General features: G+C 34.2%; 1 protein-coding gene across 1 annotated transcript in view; it reads left to right on the plus strand.

Annotated features, from left to right (window-relative positions):
• The window catches only part of LOC136854674 (fat-like cadherin-related tumor suppressor homolog), a 723,114-nt gene that overhangs the window by 378,195 nt on the left and 317,419 nt on the right, over positions 1 to 27,500 (plus strand). Inside the window, 1 exon segment of the mRNA XM_067131274.1 lies at positions 13,801 to 14,005. Within this exon segment, the coding sequence (XP_066987375.1) occupies positions 13,801 to 14,005 (205 nt within the window).

A 27,500-nucleotide genomic window follows, 5' to 3' on the forward strand; every position in this document is an offset into this window, starting at 1 on the left:
TTTCGTGTAGTACCCTTCACTCCCTTATCTTTTCCCCTGCCCTTTAGTACTGTCTAATTTCTTCCTCATCTCTTCTTTCTCCCCTCGTTGACTGTCTCTTCAGCCTCTCAACTTTCATTCCCCTCACACTTTAGTATTTTTATTGCATTGCATTTCTTTTTTGTTTTTGTTTTTTTCGGTTGATTTTGTTTTGACGGTTTGGTTATGTCTACCAGGACATTTAGCGTATTCATGTGTACACATTATGCTTTCCCCATTTTACATTTAGTTCTTATGGCCGAAATTTTGCTTTTCCTTTTCATTTTCATGTCCTTTTTTTTTGTTTATCCATTTTGTACCATTATTATTCTTTTCCAGTTTTTCTCTAACCTTTTCTATTTTTAAGCGTGATATGTTTTTTTTCACATACCCCACATTTTGAAGGCAAAAACTTTCCCTATTCAGTTTTCGATTTTATCTTTTAAGTTGACATGCTTTTGGAACATTTTGTTTATAATCTCAGATTTTCAGGTAGTTTTAATAGTAATCTTGTATGGTGGTCAGCCCTTCAAATATATCAGAAGTAAGATGTCACGTGTTTAATATTAAGAATAATCTGAATTGCATTGACAGGTGGCAATCATTGTGTCACTCAGGCATAGAAATATGAAAACTTCTAAAATTCTTCGTTTTTAGAAGCTGTTTATATGTTTTCCAAAGGCTGTGATAAATTATTCCCTTTCAAGGTAGTATTTTCTGTGCGTGTTCACATAGACTTTATTTTCCAGACTTTATTTCCCCCTTTCTCTTGCTTTTGCATATTTTCTTAACTCTCTCTCTCCTTTCATACGCCGGATCTTCCTTTCTCTGCCGTCATTGTCTAAGACATTTAATATTTAAACATGAAGCCATTTAACCGCATGATATTACAACCAGTCAGCCCGCACAGTGTCAGTCGTCATATGGCAGTGGGTTGATTTGCCCTGTTATTGGGAAGGATGTGTTCGAGCTCACTGTCATTATAGCTCTTTATGAAACGAGGCGATTCCAGGATTAAAATACAGTCGAGGTGACAGCTAAAATAGTTGAAGAATAAAACCGTAAACAAGTACTTAATATTTTTTTTCTCGCCCTCTCTGACACAATATATATATATATATATATATATATATATATATATATATATATATATATATATATATATATATATATATATATATATATATATATATATATATATATATATATATATATATATATATATTTCTGAACACAAAACCCAGATTCTCGGGAGAAAATTTGGAAAATTTAAATAAAATACTTCCCTTCCATTTTTTTTTATTACCAAACGTACAGTGAAAAAATAACTCTTCTTCTTTGAATTGAAACACGGTCAACTAAATTTGTACTTTAATTTAATACCTTTCTAGATTTAAAAACAAGAAAAAAATGACAATTTTGAAACATGACTAAATATTCGTAAAAAAAAAAGAAATACTGGCACAGAGCACTTCTTATTTGTGCTGGCGTACAGATCATAGGAGCCTGCCTTGTCTGTGTTCCAGCCCTCTATGGGAGACACTTGAAAAAGGGTATTTTTTCGTTAGTCAAAAAAAAAATATATATCTAATATATATATTTTATTACAATTGTACCAAGGCTAATTTGGCGCAAATGGTGCGAAATTATCACACATACATTATTTATATACAGTCAGCACAGATAGGTTACAGGTGACGAGGCCACTTTGAATTGGCACACCTGTCAGCTATTTCATCATCAATACAGAAATTAGTAGGATTGGGCATGGTTGTTTATTATTGTTCACATTAGTTTATAAATAATCAATAAATATTGCCTGAAGAGGAAAAAGAAATGCATAAGGTTTCACAAACTGATACGGTAACACAAAGGTCGGGAGATTTCCACCAGGATTTAGTCACCTGGAACGCAAACGTCGGGATAAAACCACCCGAAATGCATAAAAATTCCTATTATATGAAAATTCCTATTATATGAAAATTCCACAGAGTTAGCGAGACCATATACCCACCTTTCACCAAGACTCACAAAACAGTGACTAAGTACGACCAAAGTATCAATCACCTGATCACCTCATGTGCGTCAGAAGAATTCCACCCAAGGTTTGTGTTCCAGGTATATATACAGTATATAATGTATATATATTATGTATATATATATATATATTGTATTTATATGATTATATATATAATTATATTTATATATATATGTAAATATATATGTTTTTATATATATGTACAGTATATATGTATATACTGTATATGTAATATATATATATATATATAATATATATATATATATTATATATATATATATATATATATATATATATATATATTTATATATATATATATATGTATATATATATATATATATATATATATATATATAAATATATAGACTCTATCTGTATATATCTATAGATATATATATATATATATTTATATATATATATATATATATATATATATATATATATATGTTTATATATATAATATATATATGTATATATATTATATAAATATATATATATGAATATATATATTTATATATAATATATATATATGTATATATGATATATAATTATATATATGTATATATATTTACATATTTTATATATATATATATATATATAGGCAAGTTAATCTATGTTATAAATTATATTAAATTTATGGGATACAAGGGTTTTTATGAATGAAAATTTAAAATATCCATGAAAGTTAATTACCTAAAAATGATATAAGCTATGCTAAAATGCTGTGGTACTTGAAATCTGAAAGTAACTGAAAGGTAATGGAATACATAAAGTTAAATGAAATATTGAAAATACTTCGGTAAGTGATAAACAAAAGAATAAGAAATCATGCCCGGAATACTGTAAAAATGATATCGATATCAATAACAGTACCAATCATCTTCTGCTCAGGTAAATAAGAAGAGAAGTAGTGGAACAAATCAAGGGCAGGTAAATGAATGATATTGCAATTTCCTTTTAAACGGTCCATTGGTGCTCGTGAGTCTGGATCCAATTTAGGTTAAATCAGACGAGAAGAATTGGGAAATCGGAGATTAGAATAAAACCCATATTTCACGGACGGTTTCGCCCGTGAATGATAAGTCTCTCCGAACTCTCACGCTGTCATTATTAGCGTCTCCTCTTTCCTTTTCCTCTCGACTATGTACACTCTTCTTCCTACACTTCCTTTACTGCCCCCCCCCCCCACAACGTCATTTATAATTTCTTTTCTCGTTTCTTTGTTGACAAAGTGCCTGCTGTAGGTTTATGAGGGAGGGCCTGGAATTGCCAAACATATTTTTATCGGATATCAAACTTTTTCAGCTCCGAATGCCAATGTTGTCACAGCAATATTTCCTTGAAAATTAAAACAACCAGTCCGTACCTTTTGTTTCTTCATCACCCACGCATCCATTTTTCTTTGCGAACCATTTGTTTTATTTCTCTTTTTATCGTTATTCTCTATCGTTAAGTTTTTATAAATTATTCTCTTATGACGCTTCAGGACGTTATCTCAGCCCCATCGGATGTAGTGATTTCATTTGATAGTGGTCAGGAAAAGTTAGTAAGATCAATGAGATGTAACATTTTCGGAGGCAAAGATAGAAATCGGTCATGCTTCATCCGTATGTAGTATCTGTATTATATATATATATATATATATATATATATATATATATATATATATATATATATATATATATATATATATATATATATATATATATATATATATATATATATATATATTATATAATATGTATATATATATATATATGTGTATATATATATGTAATATATATATATGTATATATGTACACACAAATATATATAAATACATACAAAAGATTCTCACGTAAAATAAAAGGAGATACCAAGACTTTCAACTTTATTCCAGTCATATCTTTAGGATACTAAACAGCTTTAAGAAAGCAACTTACACAAGAAATCAATTATGGGGTCACAGATAACAATAAAACACGTTAACAAGCTAAATAAGTATGTAAAAACATTCTTCAAAACAAAAACATACTTAATGGAAATATGCAATTACTACGAATCACAGTTAATTTAAAAATTATCTTTTTGTAAAATACCTAACAGCTTGTTTTACTTTTGAGTCATTAAGAATAACTATTTTCAACAAGGCCATCGCTCAGGTTCATGTAACTTGAAGAATTAATGAGGCATCCTTCAACTAACCATCTGTCACGTATTGATGAACTTTTCAAAACAACTTTAGGTGAATTCCAGTCCTTAGGGTGATCAAAGTTTCTCACGTGACAACAGATGGCACGTGAGCTGGTTGCAACACGTACATTATATTTTTGCTGTGTGACACTCTTGCTTCGTTCCTTACCAGATTGTCCAATATACGGTAATTTAAATTACAAGTTGAACAATTAATTTTGTACCCCTCTCGTATTGGCATTACTGGATTATTACAAAACATTGAATTCTTAATAGACGAATTATTACTAAAAACAACATTTATTTTCAGACATTTAAGGCTACGTACAGTCGATAAAAATTACAACGTTATAGAAAAACTAGAATATTTTCAATGCCAAAAATACTAAATCTTTTATAACTATAAAGTTTTTTTTTTTTCACTTTGGAGAAAACTATCAATGAAATTCAGTGGGTAACATAATTCTCCTGCAATTTCATAGGTGTTTTGAATTTCCTGTACTAAAATTCAGGATCACAAATCCTGACAAATCCTGTATGCTCGCAAAATCATCCCTGAGAACACTGATCGTTTTACCCTGAGGTGATGGCTGAAAAAATTGTAAATGGAAGCATTCACTGCTGTTGGTTGACGATATAATTTGAATTTAAAACCGTTGCCAGTTCTCATAACGACTATGCCGAGAAATGGTTGGGCTTTATTTTGTTCTATTCCAATTTGAATTCTATGGATGGAACCAGGTCATTCAAAAGTTCTCTAAAAAAAAATTTTAAGCGGTCCCGATCTAGAGGCCAACGGTATATTATGTTATCGACGTATGTATACCATTTCAGAATAAATGTAGTGACATTAGGTAAGTATCTCATTTCATAAAATTCCGTATACATATTTGAGAGAGTTGCAGATAAACAGTTTCCCATTGCCAAATCAAATATCTGTCTGTAAAAACAACCATTAAACGTAAAAGTTTTAACAATTGTTCGTAACTTTATCAGCTTAAGAAAAAATGATGGAAAATAGAAATATCTATATTATTCATTTTTCCATATAGCAACTGCAGCAAATCATCAATGGGCACTTTTTTAAATAGTGAATTAACATCAAAAGTAATTAACCTGCAATTTGTAGCTTTCCCTTTCAGCTTTGTTATTAGGTCTTGTGTATTTTGAATATGTGCCTCTGATATTTCATATAAACGGATTTAACAGAGAGCCTAACCATTTTGACAAATGATAAGAGGCTGAGCCTATCGAACTGATAATGGGCCTGATTGGATGACCTTCCTGTAAGTTTTTCGTGTGCCATACATATAAGGAAGAGTGGCATTAATTTACAGCAGAAAATTTGTTGGCTAGTTTTTTGTGGAACTTTATGGAACAAGTCTTTCTTAAAAAAAAAAAAAATTCCATGTAAAATTCAAGCTGAGAACTTTAAAATTTTCAATCAAAAATTTGTTTGGTTTGAATGCGAACCCATTGTTTCTCAGTATGGCATCGCCTCGCCGATGGTCCTCATAATGCATAGACCCTTTTTCTGAGCCTGAAGCATGTTAACAATACATGCGTTGTTTACGTTGTTTTCAGGTGCGTGTTTTTCAGTGGAGTAACCTGAATGTATTGTTGCAGTGTTTTGATTTGTTATTCATGCGTCATTGTCCTGTCAAGTCGTATGCGAGGAAGCTGTTTTGTTTGCAGATCTACTGCAAAAGATTTATTCTACTTGTCTGTTTGGGTCCAGTATATATATATATAATTTATATATATATATATATATATATATATATATATATATAACATACATATAATTTCAGTACAGTATATATATATATATATACATACTGTATATACAGTATATACACATGCATGTATACACACACACACGCACAATATATGTATATATACACACGCACACATATATACATATAATAATAATAATAATAATAATAATAATAATAATAATAATAATAATAATAATAATAATAATAATAATACTGGTATTCTTCTTAGACACGAAGATATGTTATTCAGTTGTATTCCACATAGGAGAATGAAAGATGTTTTGTTAGAATATGCCCAACAGCTTCGTCCTCCAGTGGACCTCTTGGAGCGTTTGTTAAGGAAACGCTCCAAGAAGAGGTCCATTGGAGGACGAAGCTGTTGGGCATATTCTAACCAAAACATCTTTCACTTTCCTATGTGGAATACAACTGATATACATATATATATATATATATATATATATATATATATATATATATATATATATATATATATATATATATATATATATATATATATATATATATATATATATATATATACTGTATATACAGTATATACAAGAATGAATGTATACACACACACACACACGCACAATATATGTATATATACACATAGGGCTAGCATTTGTTAGGTCTATATTAAGAGTAAAGTATAAATCATAGGGCTAGCAACCTCATTTTTAAAAACTTGCTGATGACTGGAAGGCTCTGTCCTTCTGGCATAATAAATATATATTATATATATATATATATATATATATATATATATATATATATATATATATATATATATATATATATATATATATATATATATATTTATATATATGGCTTGTGGATTAATATTGAGTACTAATCTCGCATTTGTTAGGTCTATGGTTTGTGCCGGAAGGTAAGAGTAAAGTATAAGATCATAGGGCTAGCAACCTCATTTTTAAAAACTTGCTGATGACTGGAAGGCTCTGTCCTTCTGGCATAATAAATTACCCATTAATATTAAATTATTTTACATTGGGAAGCCCTACACCGGAGGGAAATTTATATATAAGTACTCCTTCTCTGACCTGGATTCAAACCAGTTCTGTACCTTTTTACGTTCGTAGTGACTAGAAGTGACTGTATTCGGCCTTCAAGAGAGCTAAAAGTTGCTTTCGTTTTGTTGTACAGATTCTTATCGAATTAAGTTCTATACTTAAAATAGAAACTAATCCATTTGATTAATAAGTTTGTTATGTTTGATACTAATTTTATGCATAAATCTTCGTCAGCTTAGGAACCCCTTATCTTCTGTTTCCCCTTTTGATGCGAGTTACTCCTAAAGTAAAGTGTACTTGATATTACGGGGTAATTTGTGGTTCAACATTTGAAAGCATAAAAATGTAATTTGTTAAATTAGTGACAAAGGCACGCACACACACACACACACACACATACATATATATATATATATATATATATATATATATATATATATATATATATATATATATACATATATGTATGTGTGTGTGTACAAATATTTATACACTAGCTGACCAACCCGGCACTGCCCGGAAAAACTGTAAATGACATTCTCTCCCTCTTTCTCCTCCCTGACACCCCCTCTTCTCTCTCTTCTTCTCCTCTCACTCTCCTTCTCACTCTCTTTCTCACTCTCTCCCAAACACCCATTCACTATTATAGAATACATCAACCGTAGGCCATGTATTCACGTTGAAGTTTACCTGTCATTTCTTTTATCATTTCATCATCGATACTGCCATTAAAATTTGCGTGTAGACAACAGTTTGTGGGCGGAGACAGTCCACTCACCAGAATGGATGAATTGATGGCATTACCTAAATATCATCCGACTGACTGACAGGTAATTGCATGGGTGGACAGGTTAGCGCCAATTTTGTTTAAGTTTGCTGCTGTATTTCATCTGGGAATCATCTCAGATGCTCTGATCAGAATATGAATAAATTATGTATAGGCATTATTCATTTCAGTGTTAGATCATTTCAGTGTTAGACCCTTCAACTGTTTGTAGGTTGTTGTAAGTCCAAATCATACAATAAAAATCTAAAACAATATTTCAGTGTGATACAGTCAGTTTGTTATAGGCCTAGGTCAATGATGTCTTTTTATGATAAGTGTTACTATAATGAAAGTAAACTTCACAGTCCAATTCATAAAAAACTGAACCAACCCCTCAGTTCTAATTTAAACTCATTCATTAATATTGTATGAGAATAGATGTCTTTTTTTAATAGGAAATATTTAGTCTATACTCTGTTACGCCTTTTTACTTTTTTACTAATTTATTACTAAGTGAGTTGCTGCAGAGTTAGCCTTCCACCCCCGCATCATATAAAGAAAAATGGTGGCAAAACATTTTCCTATACAGGTAAATTCAACTCGTGATACATACTTGTTTTATTTTGGTGTTAGGGACGTTTTTAACATAATAAATAACAACTCATTATCTGTACAATGACATCAAATTCCTTAACGCAGAATTGTGTATAAAGTTACGTGTATGACATCTATAAACTTGGTCAGTTCGTACAAAAACGTAATCATGAATCCAACAAAATCTTTCCCTTCTTGAAGGAATGTTAGGCAATCGGTTATTTATTGTTTTGGGTAAACATGAGTTGATAAAAGATAGAAATGAGTATATATCATTCTAATATATAACAATAAACAATTTTATTTTCCTAAATGATGGGAATACTATTCCTTACTGTGTATGATTACATCAGCAAAAGGTATGAATTGACATGTTGTGTAAATTGTGAGTACTTTGAGTTACTCGAAGTGCAGTAGTTGCCATTTCTTAATTTAATCCCTATTTGTATATAATACATTTACCCTCCAAGTGCCTTTCGGAAAGGATTGCCAGATGTAATGATTTACATTACTGTAAAGTTTTAATCTAGAATTTTCAGTCATTATCTTCCATGTAATCAGGACCAAGCAACGTGAAAAGAAACTTATCTTCTCTATGCAGTGAAGTGTTTTGCCAATTCGCACAATAATTAATTTCAAACCATTAACCGATGGAGTATCCAAGGTGATATTCCGATTATTCCAGACCTCATTTAAACCGGCTTTATAATGAAATACATCACTGTAACATCACGAAACAGTTGCTATAATGAATTCTGAAGGTAAAAACGAAGAAGCTAACAAATTAATGAGGAAATTCGCATTGTCTGGCTACCAGTCTGAGGGTTTGCAGTGGGAGGAGTTTAATGACGTCACCAGAAAACTTGGAGCTTTCCATCCAAGCTACTCATGACTCCCAGAACGTTACTGAAGAAAAGGTGGACTAAAAATGGATATTCCATTTGTTTTGTGTGTTTGTTTGTAATTGTATGGTCTGACTGGTGTGGAGGTAGAAGTTATATTTTTAATTACATTGTTTTATGACAATGAAAGTAATTCTAATACAGTCAAACACAGCTGTTTAATTTTTTCGATGTACTAAACTGATTACAGGGTTTGCCGTGGGAGGAGTTTAATTAAATCATGCGTCTGACAGCACCTGGAAAAAGAGGTGGAGCGTCAGGTGAAAAATGAGAATAAACCCAGAAGACTGAAGGAAAAGGTGACATAAAAACGAAAATTTCATTCGTTTTGTCTGTTTTTTACGGGGTATGGGTTTGATTTTGAGTTATAAACCTTTTGGGGTGGCATAGAGGCTGCATGCAAAATTTTGTTTGGGTCTGTCAAGCAGTTCGGATTTCTATAGTGTACAAACAAATATACAACATTCACTTATATATATATATATATATATATATATATATATATATATATATATATATATATATATATATATATATATGGTGTGTTTATGTGTATGTATGTATGCTTACAAAATCTGCTGGTCACTTTTTACCAGATATGTATGTAGGCCTAATTGTAATAACAATAATGTCCTCCTAGCTTCTCGAATTCTTCATATTTCATGGATACGCTTGTCACTACAGAGCCTAAGAGCCTACTGGAAGACTATGAAGAAATTCTGACGTACTTCGAGGGTTTCGAACCCGCATTCGGAATATCAGATCGAAGTGACGTTACGGTGTGTTGGAGAGTGCATCTGAATGTTCATTTTGAACCCTTGTCTCTAAAGTCCGTTGGGTTTAAGGAATATCTCACAAAATATCAGTGCCTGTTTAGAATTCATCAGCAATATTTGGATCTCTTTGAGAGGCTTTTCGAATATTACCAAACACTAAGCGTTTTCTTTTCTTTTACTTTATTTTTGTTTCAAGTTAAGAATGACCCGGAATGTAACATCACTCTTGATTTTGGTAAAATTATTGCAAATATTCATTTTTTCAAGTCCTTCACAATAGCCGTCACCACTTCCATGAAACAGTTGCTGTGCTCTCGAGTGTTATATGGTGGTCTGATGAGACCTTGCACTTAATTGGAATAGGAACCATTAGTTAGAGTATTATTTTTCATCCTTCGGGAACCAATCGTGGGCGTTCGATAGATAGCTCTTATTCATGGCCTTGCAGTGGGACTCGCTCGTAAAGGTCAACACTGCCGCTAGATTAAAATCCCTTTGATATTGATAACTTCGGCCAAAGATGCACTTTGGAATTATGAATATTTTAGAGGGGTTTGCTGAGGGGCTTAGTTGAGAGTCAGTGACAGTAGGAGAGAAAGAGAGAGAAAGCATTAGTAATTCAGCTGCTGCTGCTGCTGCTGCAACAGCGAAGGTCATTGGAGAGAGAGAGAGAGAGAGAGAGAGAGAGAGAGAGAGAGAGACCGACCTATTAATTACGTTGAAAGACGGCCTATAAAAGGCTTGGTTCATTATCCGCTATAAAAGGGATCCATATAAAAAAGGCTTATCTTGAATGGCAAATGGTCTGCCTAGTCCGATGATTGTCGTTAACGACACGTTGACGCATCCTGTAATTGGTGTCATTGGCTTGATGGACTCTGGGTGGCTGCTTGCCCAATTGGGTGATTAAGATAATTGGGTGGTAGTTGAGTAATAACGGCGTCTAATGATTGATTGCCGATGGCCGGATATTGCATTGTTAATGGTTTGGAGCGTCAATAAAAGCCGGTGTTCTGTTTCACTAATTTTGTTTCCTAACAGCGATGGCTCTTCTGTATTACGGGTGGCTGTTGTCAGTTTTTCATTTTAGTTTCGACATTTAGGTTATTGTGCTAGATTTTTGTTGGTGGAATGGGGAGCTGAAAATAGGCAGGTCACCCAGAACTCATAATCTGTTTTCATCAGCCACATCGAAAAGGTCAATGCGTCATGGTGGTCCCAGCTCTTTATGTGAACAGAGCCAAGTGTATGAATATTAGCAGAAGCTTCACATTTTTACATTTCACAAAGATCAGGTCGCCGTCGACCACAAATGTTTTGCCTCAGAGCTAGTAGTCCATCGTTCCTTAACTTTTTCTTTCCAGTCATCTCCTAATTCACTTCCTCTCCCTCGCGAACCATAACTTGAACGGTTAAAGGGTTGATTGGATGGGAAATTTATGTATTAGCTGGGCAATAGAACTCCCTTATCGTCTTTGTTCAAGTTGATGTTTCTTCCTGGTCGCCCAGAGTCATCGCCGAAGATAAGGCAGTTCTGTTGTCCATTTCTTTCGTTTTTCTTTCTTCTTAATTATTACCGGATCCAATAACGATATGGTAATTGATAATATTTTTTGTGCAGTTTTAGGTTTCGTTACGTAGTTATCATTATTGTCTAAATTGTAAGCGGACTGAGAATCAAATGCCTCAATCAAGTCTAATCTGACGGAGTGAAGTAAAGAGGAAGGGAGAAAGAGAATGGAGCCTAATCTCAAGGGACACGGTCGATCTAGGTCTCAAAAGAAGGAGTTTGCGGAAATCAGAGTTGGGGGAGATGGCGCCGTTGTAGGAAGGTCATTCCACTGCTTGGAAGTAGAAGGAAAAGTTGCTAAACCTTCCAGTCTTGTGATCATTGACTGATTCACGAAGCGCACAACTACGGCAAGAGCCCAACCTGGTGGTTGTAACTTTGTTCACCGGAGGGTAGAGACTCTGTCTCACACCTCAGTGAAGCAATTACCGACTTAGAAAAAGCGTTCACATGGCCGCTTATCGTAGAGAGCAAGAGAGCTTACAGTAGAGGGGGAAGTGGGATAGCCCAACAGTTAGATGCCTTACGATTTATACTTATGTTTAAGGAACGTTTAAAAACTTACAAAATTTGAAAATAATATTACCAGCAGAGCCAAACAAACTGATGAAAATTTAAGTATCCTCTTTGAAGAAGACATTATTCAACATGAAAATAGTGCCTACATCTTTGAAGTTTATTAAGCCATTTAAAATATGTGACATCATATTCTCCAGTTTAAAGGAATTTGATACTAAAAAATGTCGACACATGAGATTTTGTAATACTGAATTCAAGTTATGGGTTCCTCTTGCAGAAATACGCCAGAGACCAGCAAGAAAAAAAGTAAATGGGGACTGAGTTCAAACAGAATTGTTTGGTGGGAAACTTGTAGATAGAAGAAACAGAAAAAACTGGATTATTTGTGGACTCGTGAATCGGAGAAGAGGTTGAACGGGAGAGATTGTTGGAGAAATGGATAGGAGAGGGTTAGAGAGGAAAACCCTTTGCGAATACATCTGTCATTCTCAAAGAAAGAAGATTTTGCGCTTTTATCAACGCATGAAAAGCGATTTGGCAAAAAACCTGTCAGTGAGGATGCCTAAATGATTAGAGGTACATGCAGAAAACTTGAGGGAAGGAAGTTCTGAACGATAGACACAAAAAACGTCCATGCATATCTTGAAATCCGAAGATTGAATTTCGTAGACTTCACTATGATGATAATCTTATAGCTAAGTTAATTTGCCAGCAAAAGCATAATTACTTTGCACATGCCCCCGATTTCTTGTCTCTTTATTATTATTATTATTATTATTATTATTATTATTATTATTATTATTATTATTATTATTATTATTATAGTTAAGTTGTGCAAAATTTCTCACAGAACGTTCCTAGCATCCTCCCCTAAAATTAGGTATATGTAAATAAAAAAAGAACAATAAAAAGATCATTATATACGTAACAGATGGTAACAACAGAATGAAATATTAATGGATGAATGAGCAAATAAATGAAGGAACTGTTCATGAGAGTACTTTCCAACAAGGGAACTCAAACCAGAGACTGGAAGATCAAGGTAACGGAGGACACGTCCTACCCAAAGTCTTAAGAATATTGGCGCTTTAGTTCACACAGGCTCAAGACAAGTCAATGTGCCGCCGACACTGAACGAACGGCCACAGATGATATTTAGAAGATGCCTGAAAGGAAGGGATTCTGAGTATCCGCATCCCCATGAATAATTAATTTAATCGTGATCATCAGTCCATGAGTGGGTATTAGAGTCGTGGGCTGCCAAAGAGTTAATGGAATCAGTGCATGAAATGCCACATCATATATTTAATGCGAGAAATATGATGATGTCCTGTCAGCTGTTTTGAGTGATGGATGATGTGGGCTTGTTATTTTTGGGAGATTATGTCAGGTTTTCTGGCTTGTCATCGAGGCTGTGAGGGTGATTAATGATAGTAGTGTGTACGCTGGCACAACTCCTTTTTTTTTTTTTTTTTTTTTTTTTTTAATAAATAATAACTATGCATTAGATTTTACGTTATTTATAGAGAAGTCATGTTTCTTTTCGTGGCTTTTTGACGAATGGTTGATGAATGAATTGACTGTTGCAAAGTCCTACCCTTTATTATTTTTTTGAATTTCAATATTCCAGGTCTACGTGGAGGTACAAGACGTAAACGACCACATTCCTCAGACGGACGAGCCGTCTTACAATGCGTACGTGGCCGAGGATGCGCCTCCGGGGACGTCTGTCATTTCCCTCACCGCCTCCGACGGTGACCTCACTCCTTCCAATCTCACCTTTGCCATCACAGGGGGCAACGAGGACGCTCACTTTCAAATTAGTTCGCAAACAGGTAGGTCAGAGGGCACCATGGACAGGCTGCCTGCTATTATTTTTTATTGGGTTGTATAGAGTGGTGTTTTCTTTTAGCAGTTGATATTATAAATGTTTCTGTTTTGTAATTCATTACTGGTTAATTTATTGATTGATTTAGTTACTGGTAATAGCTAAGGCTTTATATAATGTTTCTGATACGTGGTTGTTGTTGAGGCATGATTACTTCCTAAGTAATTTAGCTCTTACTCATAACAGATAATTTAGATAAGTACACTTTAAATAGCAAGACCTCTGTGTATTTTCCATAACTTTTCATACCAGCATAGGTTTAACCTTTTCAATTTTAATTACTGTACAACGACAAATCAGTGGACGGATATCTAACCACTGAATATAATGTGACACATTCAAACGGACGGAAGGTTCTACCGTTAATACATACATAAACGTAATGGTAAATCAAATCAAGAGTTTTGCAAGTGTTTTTTTTTTTGTTGCTCCTCAAAGTAACATAAAAAGAACCTTTAATATCTATGTTTCTCTATTTTTTCCTTAAGGTCTATTGTACGGGGAAGTGAAAGATACGTCACCTGGTTGCGAGAGCAGTTTTTCCCACGAAATTTTATTGATATTTTTTAATATTTGGTTTTGTAAAAAGGCTTTCATGTTTTCTCAGAAGATGCCTGACTGATTAGAGAACCATTTCTGTGAAAGGCAATGAATTTTCTTGAAAGTTTTTCTTTTCGTATCACTTTCATCTTTGCGTAAAGATGTTCAATAAGACGTGAATAGAGGTAGACCGATATTCATATCCACTGTAAAAGGCTGGCGAATTGTGGCGGTATTCTTTACTTCAAACAGCCAAAAGATGGCTTTTTGTTATGAATGTATAGCTTTTTCACGAATAGCACGTTATCCCTTAACTGTTGGTTTTCTTTTTGTATATATTTTTTGCTCTTGAATGTCAACTTTGTGTATATTTCAGTACCTTAGGCGTCCAGTATTTCCTCAGGTTCTTTTCTTAATTGTAAGCCTTTCAGCCCATTAATTCAATGATTTTGAGCCCATTAATTCTATTCCGCAATGTTCTTATGATGTATTGCAAAAAGGAAACATGCGTGTGCATTCTGCGAAACGAATATTTCTTTGTATAAGCTGCCTTGCCTTCAAACGCTTGGGTTTCATAATTCTGAAGCTTTGTTTTTGAAGTCCGTTTCCGCTCTCTTCCTTTGTTTTGGAAGTATTTTCAATTCTGCGGCCTCTGTTCGTGTTCTGTAATCCGGTATTGAAATTATTTTCAATACCAGAACATCACTTACTGCAACTGACTTTTCTCAGAGCTCCATCCAATATCCTCACTTTTATTTCTTGTGGCAGTTCATTTATTCCGTATCTCTCGCCCAGCTTGGCATTTGTTTTTTACTTCGTCTATTGTTTTATTTATCTGTTGTCCATATAAACATTCGGTTATGCCAATCTGGTTTTCTTTCATTTTCATAGTCATTTTTTTTATATATTTCCTCTAAGCTTCTCTCTTCTTTCGATCAGTGTCTGTCTTTCTACAGAAAACGTAGTCTCTCTCACAAAACACCGCTGTTTCCTCAGCAAAACCGATGGCCAGTAAAAGAAAACTATTGAGATGGCTTTGCCTGTCCGTCCGCACTTTTTGTCCGCCCTCAGATCTTATAAACTACTGAGGCTAGATGGCTGCAAATTGGTATTTTGATCATCCACCTACCAGTCATCAAACATACCAAATTGCAGCCCTCTAGCCTCAGTAGTTTTTATTTTATTTAAGGTTAAAGTTAGCCATGCTCGTGCGTCTGGTAACGCTGTAGGACAGACCACCACCGGGCCGTGGCTGACAGTTTTATGGGCCGCGGCTCATGCAGCATTATACGCTTTGCAGAAAACTCGATTGCGCCGAAGAAATTTCGGCGCATTTTTTACTTGTCTTTATATGGATTGGGCAATAAAGAGAATGAATATTTGACATGACGTACGGTTGCACACGTGCCACTGGCTGTATTCTGTAGCATCACGTACAAGAGATCTCGAACAGAAAATTGTAATAATTTCCAGTGAAATTATTTTGGATCACACCTTTCATTACTCTACTGTTGTCCACCTTTCCAGAGACAATTATGTCTCTCACAGTATAATCATCTAAGATAAGCCTTGGTGTTCAGTTTGATTTTATTCTCCTATTCATAACCCCCAAGTTAGACAAATTGTATGGATTGATAGATGAGCATTGTATTACTGTTCATCCTTCCTTTTATACAGTAGAGTGGATTACATATAATTCTTTGCTTAATTGTCTCTTACGCTGCTGTAAAGGGGGCAATTAAAGTAGATAAGTTGTTCTCATGAAAAAATTACTGTTGATGCCGCCTCTATATTTTACTTTGAAAGCTAATAGAAATGACTTATGACAGTACTAAAGCATCCACAGAGAAAACTGTTTTCATACCCACTCTTGTATCCAGCAGCCTTTACTGTAAGGAAGTCGTGAACTCTAGGATCAACCGGGTTGCTCAGTCCTTTCTCACTGTGCATTTTCTAAGTCGTTTAATTTGCTTCCTATTAAAGAACTAGTTTTTACTATTAGAGAAAGTTATCTTTACCGTCAGACGTGGTGATTAGATAATAATGACTTGGAACGTGCCCCAAGTACCTGGATGCTGGGGACAGACTGGTTCCGGGCTGGACGACGGTAAATCTAAACGTGGATTCCATTCCCCGTAGAGATAAGGGAAGTCCACGTATTTAGACTCCTTTCCTTGCCGCCGAATTGCTTTGGGCATCATTTGCTTATCTGAATTTAGGCTTCTTTTAAATCATCATAGTTGTCATTGTTATCCGCATCGTTGTCGGTCTTCAATGCATCATTTACTGGAAGCTCGTAATAGCGTAATGGGACAAGAATTTGTTTTACGAAGGCAGTCGACTTTTACAGTCGTACCTCCCATGCAGTGTATCATTATAACAGCATTCCGTTATATACATTATTATTGCATTTCGTATTATAGCAGTTCTTACATCACTGAACCGTATAGCAAGGCATATTTGAGCATGATTCTTTAAAACATACATTTAGCCTTCTAAATTGAATCATGAGCTACACGGATGTTTGTGTAAATTTTACTGATTTCCACTCCAAGAACAGAAGGGTTTCTTCGCGTTACCTCCCACCTTTGACTGTAGATTGTAATCGAATACTTGAAAAATAATCTCTCTCTCTCTCTCTCTCTCTCTCTCTCTCTCTCTCTCTCTCTCTCTCTCTCTCTCTCTCTCTCTCTCTCTCTCAAGTTATAGTTATGTAATCATTAAAACTTTACGAGTTATACCTTATCACTCAGCTCTTGATGTGTAGGTATGAGGCTGACCTGCAAGTACACACACACACACGTTTTATATATATATATATATATATTTTATATATATATATATATATATATATATATATATATATATATATATATATATATATATATATATATATATATATATTTATATATAATGTATGTATGTATAAGCATTAAGCTACAAACGTCCTTTAATATCCAATTGCTCTACCTCGGAAATAATAGATTTTCATATATGTTACCGAAGGGGAATTTTTTTGTTGATAATAAAAGTCATATATATGTATATATTGTCTGTATCTTCTTAGCAAACATTATTTAATAGCCAATGGAATGATAAAATCATAATTTGACAAGTCCCCTTTTTCATCATTTAAAATGTGAGTGGAGAATAATGGAAGTAAGGTTAATGATCTCGAGTCACGCGTTTCCTGGAGAAGTGTGAGAGAATTCGTATGAGTTATACCCCCCCCCCCCACTTTCCACCTGCGAATGCTCGTATGTTTCGTGATTATATTCTGACTAGACGGCCTTCAATATTTTGAAGATCCTCAATAACATTTTTAGTTTAGATTTCTTAGTATGGTGTTTTACAATTGATGTACTTTCATTTCCTATAGAAAATTTTGTATCTGGGTGGTATTAATATACATTTAGCATTCATTGTTATATGCAGACTTTTAGTAATTCTTTAGTGTTTACTACATGTGGTTGTATGTATGTGTATGTATGATTTCTTCAACTTTTTTACGGTGTATACATATATATTTATATATACATATATAATAAATATATATGCACACAAACATTATATATATATATATATATATATATATATATATATATATATATATAATATATATATATATATATATATATATATATATATATATATATATATATATTATATCTATACACATACATACATATACATGCTTACAGACAGGTAGTCCACTACATAAGAACTAGTTCCGTTCCAAGGGATTTGTTTGTAAGTCCAGCATTGCAGTTAGCATTCAGCATATAGCACTGTGCGGTGGTAAAGTTCTCTATGAAGACAGTGTGGTGTCTGTACGTAGAATAAAGTTTATAGTAAACAAATTCTTCTATATCTCCTTGAAAAAGTGACAGTGAAATACATGAAAAAAAAATTCATAGCCCACATTTCGTGCGGACACGGAAGTTTGTACCTTTGAAAGTTTAGAATTTGAATATATGCGTATAGAGGACCACCTGTGTGTATGAATATAAATATTATATATATATATATATATATATATATATATATATATATATATATTATGTATATATATATATTATATATATATTATATATATATATGTCATATATTTTCACACATACATACATACATACACAACTTCAAGGAATCAAGTATGTGCATGTAAAACATATACCTCGCCAGTAAGTCCAGAGTGAAACTATGACCTTTGTTAGCAGACATAAAAAACTCCTCGGAAGAATTGCGCATGCGAGTAGCATTTTACGGCATCTGATACATGTGTTTGCTTTTTAAATATTGACTTCTGATGACTAAATTGCTTTATTACTTTTTATTGCTGAAGAAGACATAAAAGTCTCAATTCCTTTGCATGCGAAATGTAGTTTTATGTGTTTGGCACTTAGTTTTAAACAACGGCTTCTGATGTCTAAATTAATTTATTGCACTTTTGCTGGTAGCTAGGACAATTTTAATTGCTTTTTCCCCGCTCTCTCTCTCTTTTTGTCTATCGTTTTAAATAGAGAGAGAGAGAGAGAGAGAGAGAGAGAGAGAGAGAGAGAGAGAAATATGCTTAGTGCGTCGGAAGTGGTTTTATGTCTCGCGGAAAAGCTATAATGCTTCACACGCACGTTGCTGTTCTAGGAAACGCACTGTTTAAAAACATAAGAAAATAAAACAGGGAAGGCAGAATTTATTAGAAATGAAAATGCCTTCAGTGGTAATAACCAGGAAATCTTCAATCTCTGAAATGTCATAAAGTTGGAAATCTCATTCATCCATTTTTTTAATGGTCCATGTGTAGAGAGAAAAATAACTGTGACTCGGAGGGAAATTACATCTGTTAATCACGGCACAGGGGCACGCGTTAATTTCCCAAGGAAAAAGGAAAGAATTAGCGTGTGGAGGGGAAAAATTGGGTTAGGGTTGCGTAGTAGGAAGCGGGGTGGAGGTTGAGTGAGTATGTGGGCCATGGAAAATAGGAATGGGGAAAATCACCCTCTTTTGGTGCTGGTCGAAAGTCTCTGAAAGACATGATTGATTGTATATATATATATATATATATATATATATATATATATATATATATTTATACACTGTACATATATATATATATATATATATATATATATATATATATATATATATACACTGTACATGTATATATATATATATATATATATATATATATATATATATATATATATATATATTTATATTTATATATAGATATATATATATATATATATATATATATATATATATTTATATATATATATATATATATATATATATATATATTATATATATATATATATATATATTTATATTTGTGTGTACGTCTATATGTATATATATTCATTTTCACGTTCGTTATTTAAGAACTGAATCGAGCAGTATGTATATGCATAAGGTGTGTATGTTAATTGTCGAATATGTCAATGACCTGGCAATTTTGAGATGACATGAACTGCATTTTACCCTCGAGGAAGAAAAAATGCAACAAAACAAATTCCCTTGCAAGTGTTTGCTTGAGCGAACAAATTTTTGACCTGTGCCAATTCTCTGTCGAGAGAGAAAAGATTTGAAATGTAATTGTATGCTGTTTAGTGTGTATAAGACTATATAACTCCAGATATACTCTAGTCATGTAGGATGGATTTTCTTTAGAAACTGGAAGGTAATTCTAAGGTCCTTCATTTGCCTTGGAATTCGGAGACTGTAACGAATTGCTTGTAGCTATTCGGCTGTGGCTTATTGTTACTTCTCAGAATTCTTATGTCTTGCATGAGGGCATAATCGTTGAGCTGAGCTCTCTCTCTCTCTCTCTCTCTCTCTCTCTCTCTCTCTGTGATTTGTGAGTAGCCAAAATGTTGCCCTTAGCGCAGCAATTTTAAAGTGTTTTTCTTAATCTGTTTTTACAGCTACGGTTTTTTTTACGAAGCTGTTCGGGAAGTTTCTGTTATATCGATTTAACATCCAGTTACTCCTTCTCGCTGATTGGTATATTTTTATGGATTTGTATTACAGAAATGAACATGGAAATTTTCTTTTACCATCGGGTATTCAATGCTTTTTTTATGCTTTTTACTGTATATATATAGTATATATATATATATATATATATATATATATATATATATATATATATATATATATATATATATACATACATACATACATACATACATACATACATACATACATACATACATACATACATACATACATACTAGCTGACTAACCCGGCTCTGCCAGGGAAAACTCTGAATACAACCGATAAACTCTCTCTCTCTCTCTCTCTCTCTCTCTCTCTCTCTCTCTCTCTCTCTCTCTCTCTCGTTAAGACGGTTGCTTCCGTTACATTGCCCAACATTTTTGGCATTGTATATTTCACCCCTTCTCACCCCCGCTTTCTGTCGGGGCTGAATTTGGAAGTGTCACAATTCATCTCACTGACCTCGAAAACTATAGATTAAACACTAATATCTGTCGTTTTCAGTTATTTTTACATGTCATCCCCTTCCCACCACCACCCCCTTTGGTGCCAGTGATGTCTCACCTTCCCACAATATTCTTTTCCAGATAGTAAGTCATATGTATACGAAAATAAGGTATGATAAACCTATAGAGTGTATTTAGTTACTAAGTCTACAGGCAGAACCAGCACTGTTTCAGGGAAACCCTTCCCACCCCACCCCCTTTGGTGCGCTTTGGTACTAGTGATGTCCTACCATCACAGTATTCTTTTCGAGAAAGTAAGTCATATGTATACCAAGTTTGTTTGAAATTGTTCAGTGCGATTCAGAGTTATTCTGGAACACACACATACATATCCATTTATATATATTTATATATATGTGTATATATATATATATATATATATATATATATATATATATATATATATATATATATATATATATATATATATATATATATATATATACACACAGTATATAGAATGCGTGCATATGTTAGTAGTTACAATTACCTCCTAGCTAATCAGTTTCCTCACTACAAGACTTCTTGAATACAAGAAGGCTTGTAGTGATAAATGTATTGAAAAAGTATGAAGAAATTGGGATATTATAAATTGTTATCGTGGGCATTGGAAATAAAGGTTTCTGGTTGATGTGTTCATTAGGCATCACCCCTTGTCGTCCTACTAATGTGTGTGGAGTGACATGTACCCATGCGTTTTTTATTCATTGACAAATAGGCAGTTCGGCTATCATATGTCAGGGTCCCACTCGTAAATGTCACCCAGGTAAATTGCAGTTTGGAAACAAAATAAGAGTGTTATGGATGTCTTGATTAGGTTAAGACTGCAACATTTGTCTTAACTAATTGGTTGTTTAAGCAGTCCCTTGCAACCATTTATTCAAGCTCTCACACAGGTGAGATGGAAGTTGACTGGACCTGGTTCAGCTTTCCTGGTAGTGAACATAATGGCTCAGCAAACGTTTAAGTAGACTTTTTGTTTTGTGACAAATCTCTTGAGTTTATGTGGCAGGAAGGAAGGGACTATATATTTCTTCGCTCTTGGAAAAGTATATCCTTTCCAGTCTTCTGACAGTCAGATATTTTAGATTTGTTTTAACTTACAAAGGCAACACTTATTAAATAAAGATTTTCAAGATTGGATATGTATTTTTAATACATGAGGTGGTCACAACTGGCCTGGATACACATTTGGTATTCTGCTGTGGCTTATTGTTACACATGAATTCATACTGTACATAGATACATATATACATACACACATACATACATACATACATACATACATACATACATACATACATACATACATACATACATACATACATATATATATATATATATATATATATATATATATATATATATATATATATATATATATATATATATATATATATATATATATATATATATATATATATATATATATATTTCATATAATATTTCAGTGAATCAATCAGTCATTTCCTCTGGCTCCCACGGGGATGCATAGGGCCTCGATGAACCCACGCCACCACATTCTGTCCTGAACTAACTCCTCAAGATCTCCCTAACACTCGTCTCCTGCTTCCCACTTCATTGTCCTCAACCATGTCTCCTTTGGCCTACCACTTGCCTCTTCTACCAAGGGCAACCCACCCCGATGCATCTCGTACTATTCCCTGTTTTCTATACACATGACCCAGCCACTTCTAGCGTGAGAACCTAACATACTCATCAACCGGCTGCATCCCCGTTACTTCTCTAAAATTCTGTTATTTGATATCCTATCCCTCCAATTAATCCCTAATATTCTTCTGAGCACCTTATTTTCAAATACTAAGAATTTATTATTCAAATTCAGTGTACTGTACCGTGACTCATGCCCATAAAGCAAAATATCCCTAACCTTATAAATTTTGATTTTTGTATGCACAGAAAAATTGCTATTATTCCAAATATTTTTAAGCTTTCCCATTGCCTGATGAGCCTTTTTTAATCTTTCCATAAATTCTGTGCTTAAAGAATCATCCTTATATGAATAAGTACCTAAATATTTAAACTTATCCACTTGCTTTATAACCAAGCCTTTAATTAGAGAATCCTGTGCATTTTCAGTATTCATATTCATGATATCAGTTTTTCCACTATCAATAACCAAAGCAACCTTTCGACCTTCTCTCACTAGACAACCCAACGCTGCGTCTTTTCTGGTCCCTCGCAGATCAAAACCATATCATCAGCATAATCCTAGTCAAGAAGTTTCCCATTTTCTCCCCAGAGTATACCTGCATCAGTTGCCCTTTTAACCCTTCTCATAATGTAATCTGCGGCCACTACAAACAACAGAGGAGACAGAATGCCATCCTGAATCACGCCAGACTTAACTTCTAATGGGTCACTCAAGCGCACATCAACCATCACTTTACCAGATGTGCCTTCTTGCATGTTCATGATAACCATCACAAACTTTTACGGTATTCCGTAATGCCTCATGATTTTTCCCATAGTCCGTCTCGAAATACTATCAAAGGCCTTTTCAAAATCAACAAAACAAAGACTTAATGGAGTTTTCATTTCATTAGCTTGCTGCACTAAATGCTTACTATGAAGATCTGATCACTGCAACCCCGCCCCTTTCTAAAATCAGCCTGCTCATCCCTCAGAATACCATCAACCACTGGCTCCAACCTATTCAACAATACTCTACTGGAAAATTTTCAAGGCTGCAGGTGACAGTGATTCCCCTCCAATTACCACACCTACTCAGATCTCCTTTCTTTGGAACTTTAATGATCACACCATTCTTCCAACCTAATGGTATTAGCTCCGTCACCCATATCTCATTGAATAATATCTTCAAGACAAATACTAATCTATCCTCCTCCACTTTAAACATTTCCGGGAATAAAGCATCCTCTCCTGGTGCCTTATAATTCTTTAACCGTTTTTATCCTTAACTACTTCTTGTAGCCTGAATTCACCTTCATCAATACTTAAAACTTCCTGAGCAGGCAGTATATCCTCTTCGGGCGGGCGGGGGTTTTGTGGGGGGGGGGACTGGTTTATTAAGAACTGTCTCAAAGTGCTCTTTCCATCTATTTCTGATTTAAACATTTTTGGTCGATAAATTACCTTCCATATCCTGACTGGTATATCCTTACACTTACCAGCACTGCCATTCAGCTCTGCTATTGCTTTATATGCTATCCTTTGACTCTGACCATCATTTTTATTCATTAATTTTTCAGTTTCCGCAACCTTTTTACTAACAGATCTTCTTTATCTCTCTTAGTTAGTCTTTTAATTTCTGGATCAAAACTCAAGTACTTGGTTCTTGCTAATTCAAAATCTTCATCACTAACAAAATGCATCTCACTCCTCAGTTTTGCCTCACCTCTCTTTTGGATCATATCCCAAGTTTCCTCAGACATCCACATCTTTTTCCTCAATCTGAGTCTCCTTCTGATCGTACAACCAGCAGCCTCATGCAAAGCTTTATTCACTTCCCTCGACATCTCATCTACACTTCTTCCGCCCTCCTTCCACAGTGGCGTCGCTATGGGGGAGCCAGGGTGCCCCCCCCCCCAGCCAGATGCTTGACTCCCCCTCTGGCCCCCCCAGTTGAAATTCCCTTTGTAGTTAAACTTTAACCCTTACAGTATTTGATACATTTGCATATAGTAAGAGTTGAAAATTAATTGAAAATTCAGCTCTATAATTTCAAATACAGGTTTACTAATTACTAATACTGTTATTTTCCTTCATTCACATGGATATATACTGTACATTCGAGAATAGTACATCTTACTAATTACAGAATTGGTACAGTAGTTTTGTGTAATTTTCTGTGGCCCCCAAAGAATATCTTCGGCCCCACCTAGGCCCCCCTCCCCTGATGGAATGTCAGCAGTGCCACTGCTCCTCCAATGTTTCCAACACCAAAACATGTTTCTGCATTCTATTCTAAATTCCTCCTTTTCCTATTCTTCCCTTCTAAGCATATCAGTGTCGTATCTGTCAACAACAGGTTTTCCCTTCTGACTTTTTAGCTTAAGTCTTATTTTTGCAACGCTGAGATGATGATCACTACCAATATCTGCTTCCCGATTAACATGAACATCTAGCAAAGAGCTTCTATGCCTTTTACTAACAGCAATATGATCAATCTGATATTTATATTTTCCACACGGTGACACCCATGTCGTCTTGTGCATATTGTTACGTTGAAAAAGTGTGCCCCAAATGACTAAATCAAACCTTACTCCATTTTCACTCATCCTACCACCGACACCCATCTTACCCATAAAAGCCTCAAATCCCTCATTCGAGCAGTTCATTATTGCATTGAAGTCACATACAAATCAAAACATCATGTCTAGCAACTCTTCCTATTCCTTACTGCACCTTTCCATAAAATACGCCTTTCCTTTCATAGATGCATAATTAGTGGGTGCATAACACAAACAGACTAATGTTACCATGATTTGACTTGAGTCGTGTGTACAACAATCGCTCGTCCATAGGATCCCATTCACATAGAGCCTTCTTTGCCTTGCATCCCAACAGCAATCCTACTCCCTGATAATGCATTCCGTCCCGTCGACCAGATGTCAACAAACATAAATTATTCTCCAAATCCAATTTATCAACTCCAGTCAGTCTTGTCTCTGTTACAGCACAAATGTCTAATTCATATTTTTAGCATGAATAAAAGAATTAAGACCGTGAGACACTTAGCACTCCTTGCCCATTTAAGAACTGCACGGGACTGGGTGCCATTCCTCTTCTGTCGTAGTCCATCAGGGTTTCTTTGGCTAACTACATGAACACTTCGTCACAGTGTTGCAGTCGGAGTAGGCAGCTAACTTGACTGCTTGCCCACACCCGAAAGGTTCGGCTACGCTAAGGCATGCTGGCGTGCTTCCCAGCCATTTCACTCTCAAGGAGTTTATCTGCCTGAGAAGCAAACAACCTCCTGCCCCCAGGGGCAATGATCTGTTTGGGTAGAAGGTGATCACTCCCTCACTAGCTATGCACACAACACACACACACACACACATATATATATATGTATATATACTGTATGTATGTATATATATATATGTAGGTATATATATATATATATATATATATATATATATATATATATATATATATATATATATATATATATATATATATATATATATATATATATATATATATATATATATATATATATATATATCCCCTATTAATATAAGGCCAGATAGGGTCATAACCTCCTTCTACATCTGCTTTAAGAAAAATGTCATATCGTCTTATATCTCTAAGATTCTTCGGTAGCAATGGCCAGTACTGGTCTCTCTCTCTCTCTCTCTCTCTCTCTCTCTCTCTCTCTCTCTCTCTCTCTCTCTCTCTCATCATCATCATCATCATCATCATCAAGTCACTATCTTAACTAAGGAAGAACAGCAAACACATGACTACCAAAAAATATAATTTATTCAGTAATCTAGCATGAAAAGTGGTTTGAAATTAAATAAAAATGAACTGGGAATATCAACGTCCCAGAATTGGTACCCTCAAAATAACCAAGTAAGATATCATGGTACTATTAACTTCCACTAAGTAAGTCCCAACATATAAGTTAAAATAAGCTAGTATAGCTGAAGTCATAATAGTCACATTCCCCTCCATTTATATTGGCCTCTATTCACAATACATCTGAAGAACAAAGGGGAAACAACTTTTAAAAATAGGCACAGAGAAAAATAAATGTGGGATGTTTTCCCACACCACCAACCCCACAGGAAATGCACATAATTAAACTTGGTAAAATCATCAATAAAAATCAAAGAGGCATAGCAGATCAAAATAAATCGGTAAAATACATCAGTATATGTTAAATCATTCAGGTTTTCTTGGGAATAAAGTTCCAGCTCACCTCACAGGCAGTACTCAAAAGTCCTCCAACCAGGCGGATCCTGACACAAAGCCATCTAGGCATTCAATGTTTAGCATGTTTTCAAAATGGAATATTCACACTTCACATGGCACGCTCATCAGAGCGCATGACCGAACTCACTTGCCGGACCTTGACAACTTCCAGCGGCATAACCAGCACAGCGCCCAGGGTATGATGCCCTCTTGTCTCCGTGGGAAGCCATACTGACGCTAGGCCTTCGTCAGCACTGACTCACTGAATACCTAGACGCTGTCTCCATTTACATATATATATATATATATATATATATATATATATATATATATATATATATATATATATATATATATATATATATATATATATATATATATATATATATATATATATGTATGTATGTATGTATGTATACATATATATATAATATTCACTTCATCACATTTACTTATTATATTATGCCTCGCACTAATACAGTAGTCAGTAATATTTC

The sequence above is a fragment of the Macrobrachium rosenbergii genome, chromosome 29, assembly GCF_040412425.1.
Source record: "Macrobrachium rosenbergii isolate ZJJX-2024 chromosome 29, ASM4041242v1, whole genome shotgun sequence".
In the NCBI taxonomy this organism is placed as follows: domain Eukaryota; kingdom Metazoa; phylum Arthropoda; class Malacostraca; order Decapoda; family Palaemonidae; genus Macrobrachium; species Macrobrachium rosenbergii.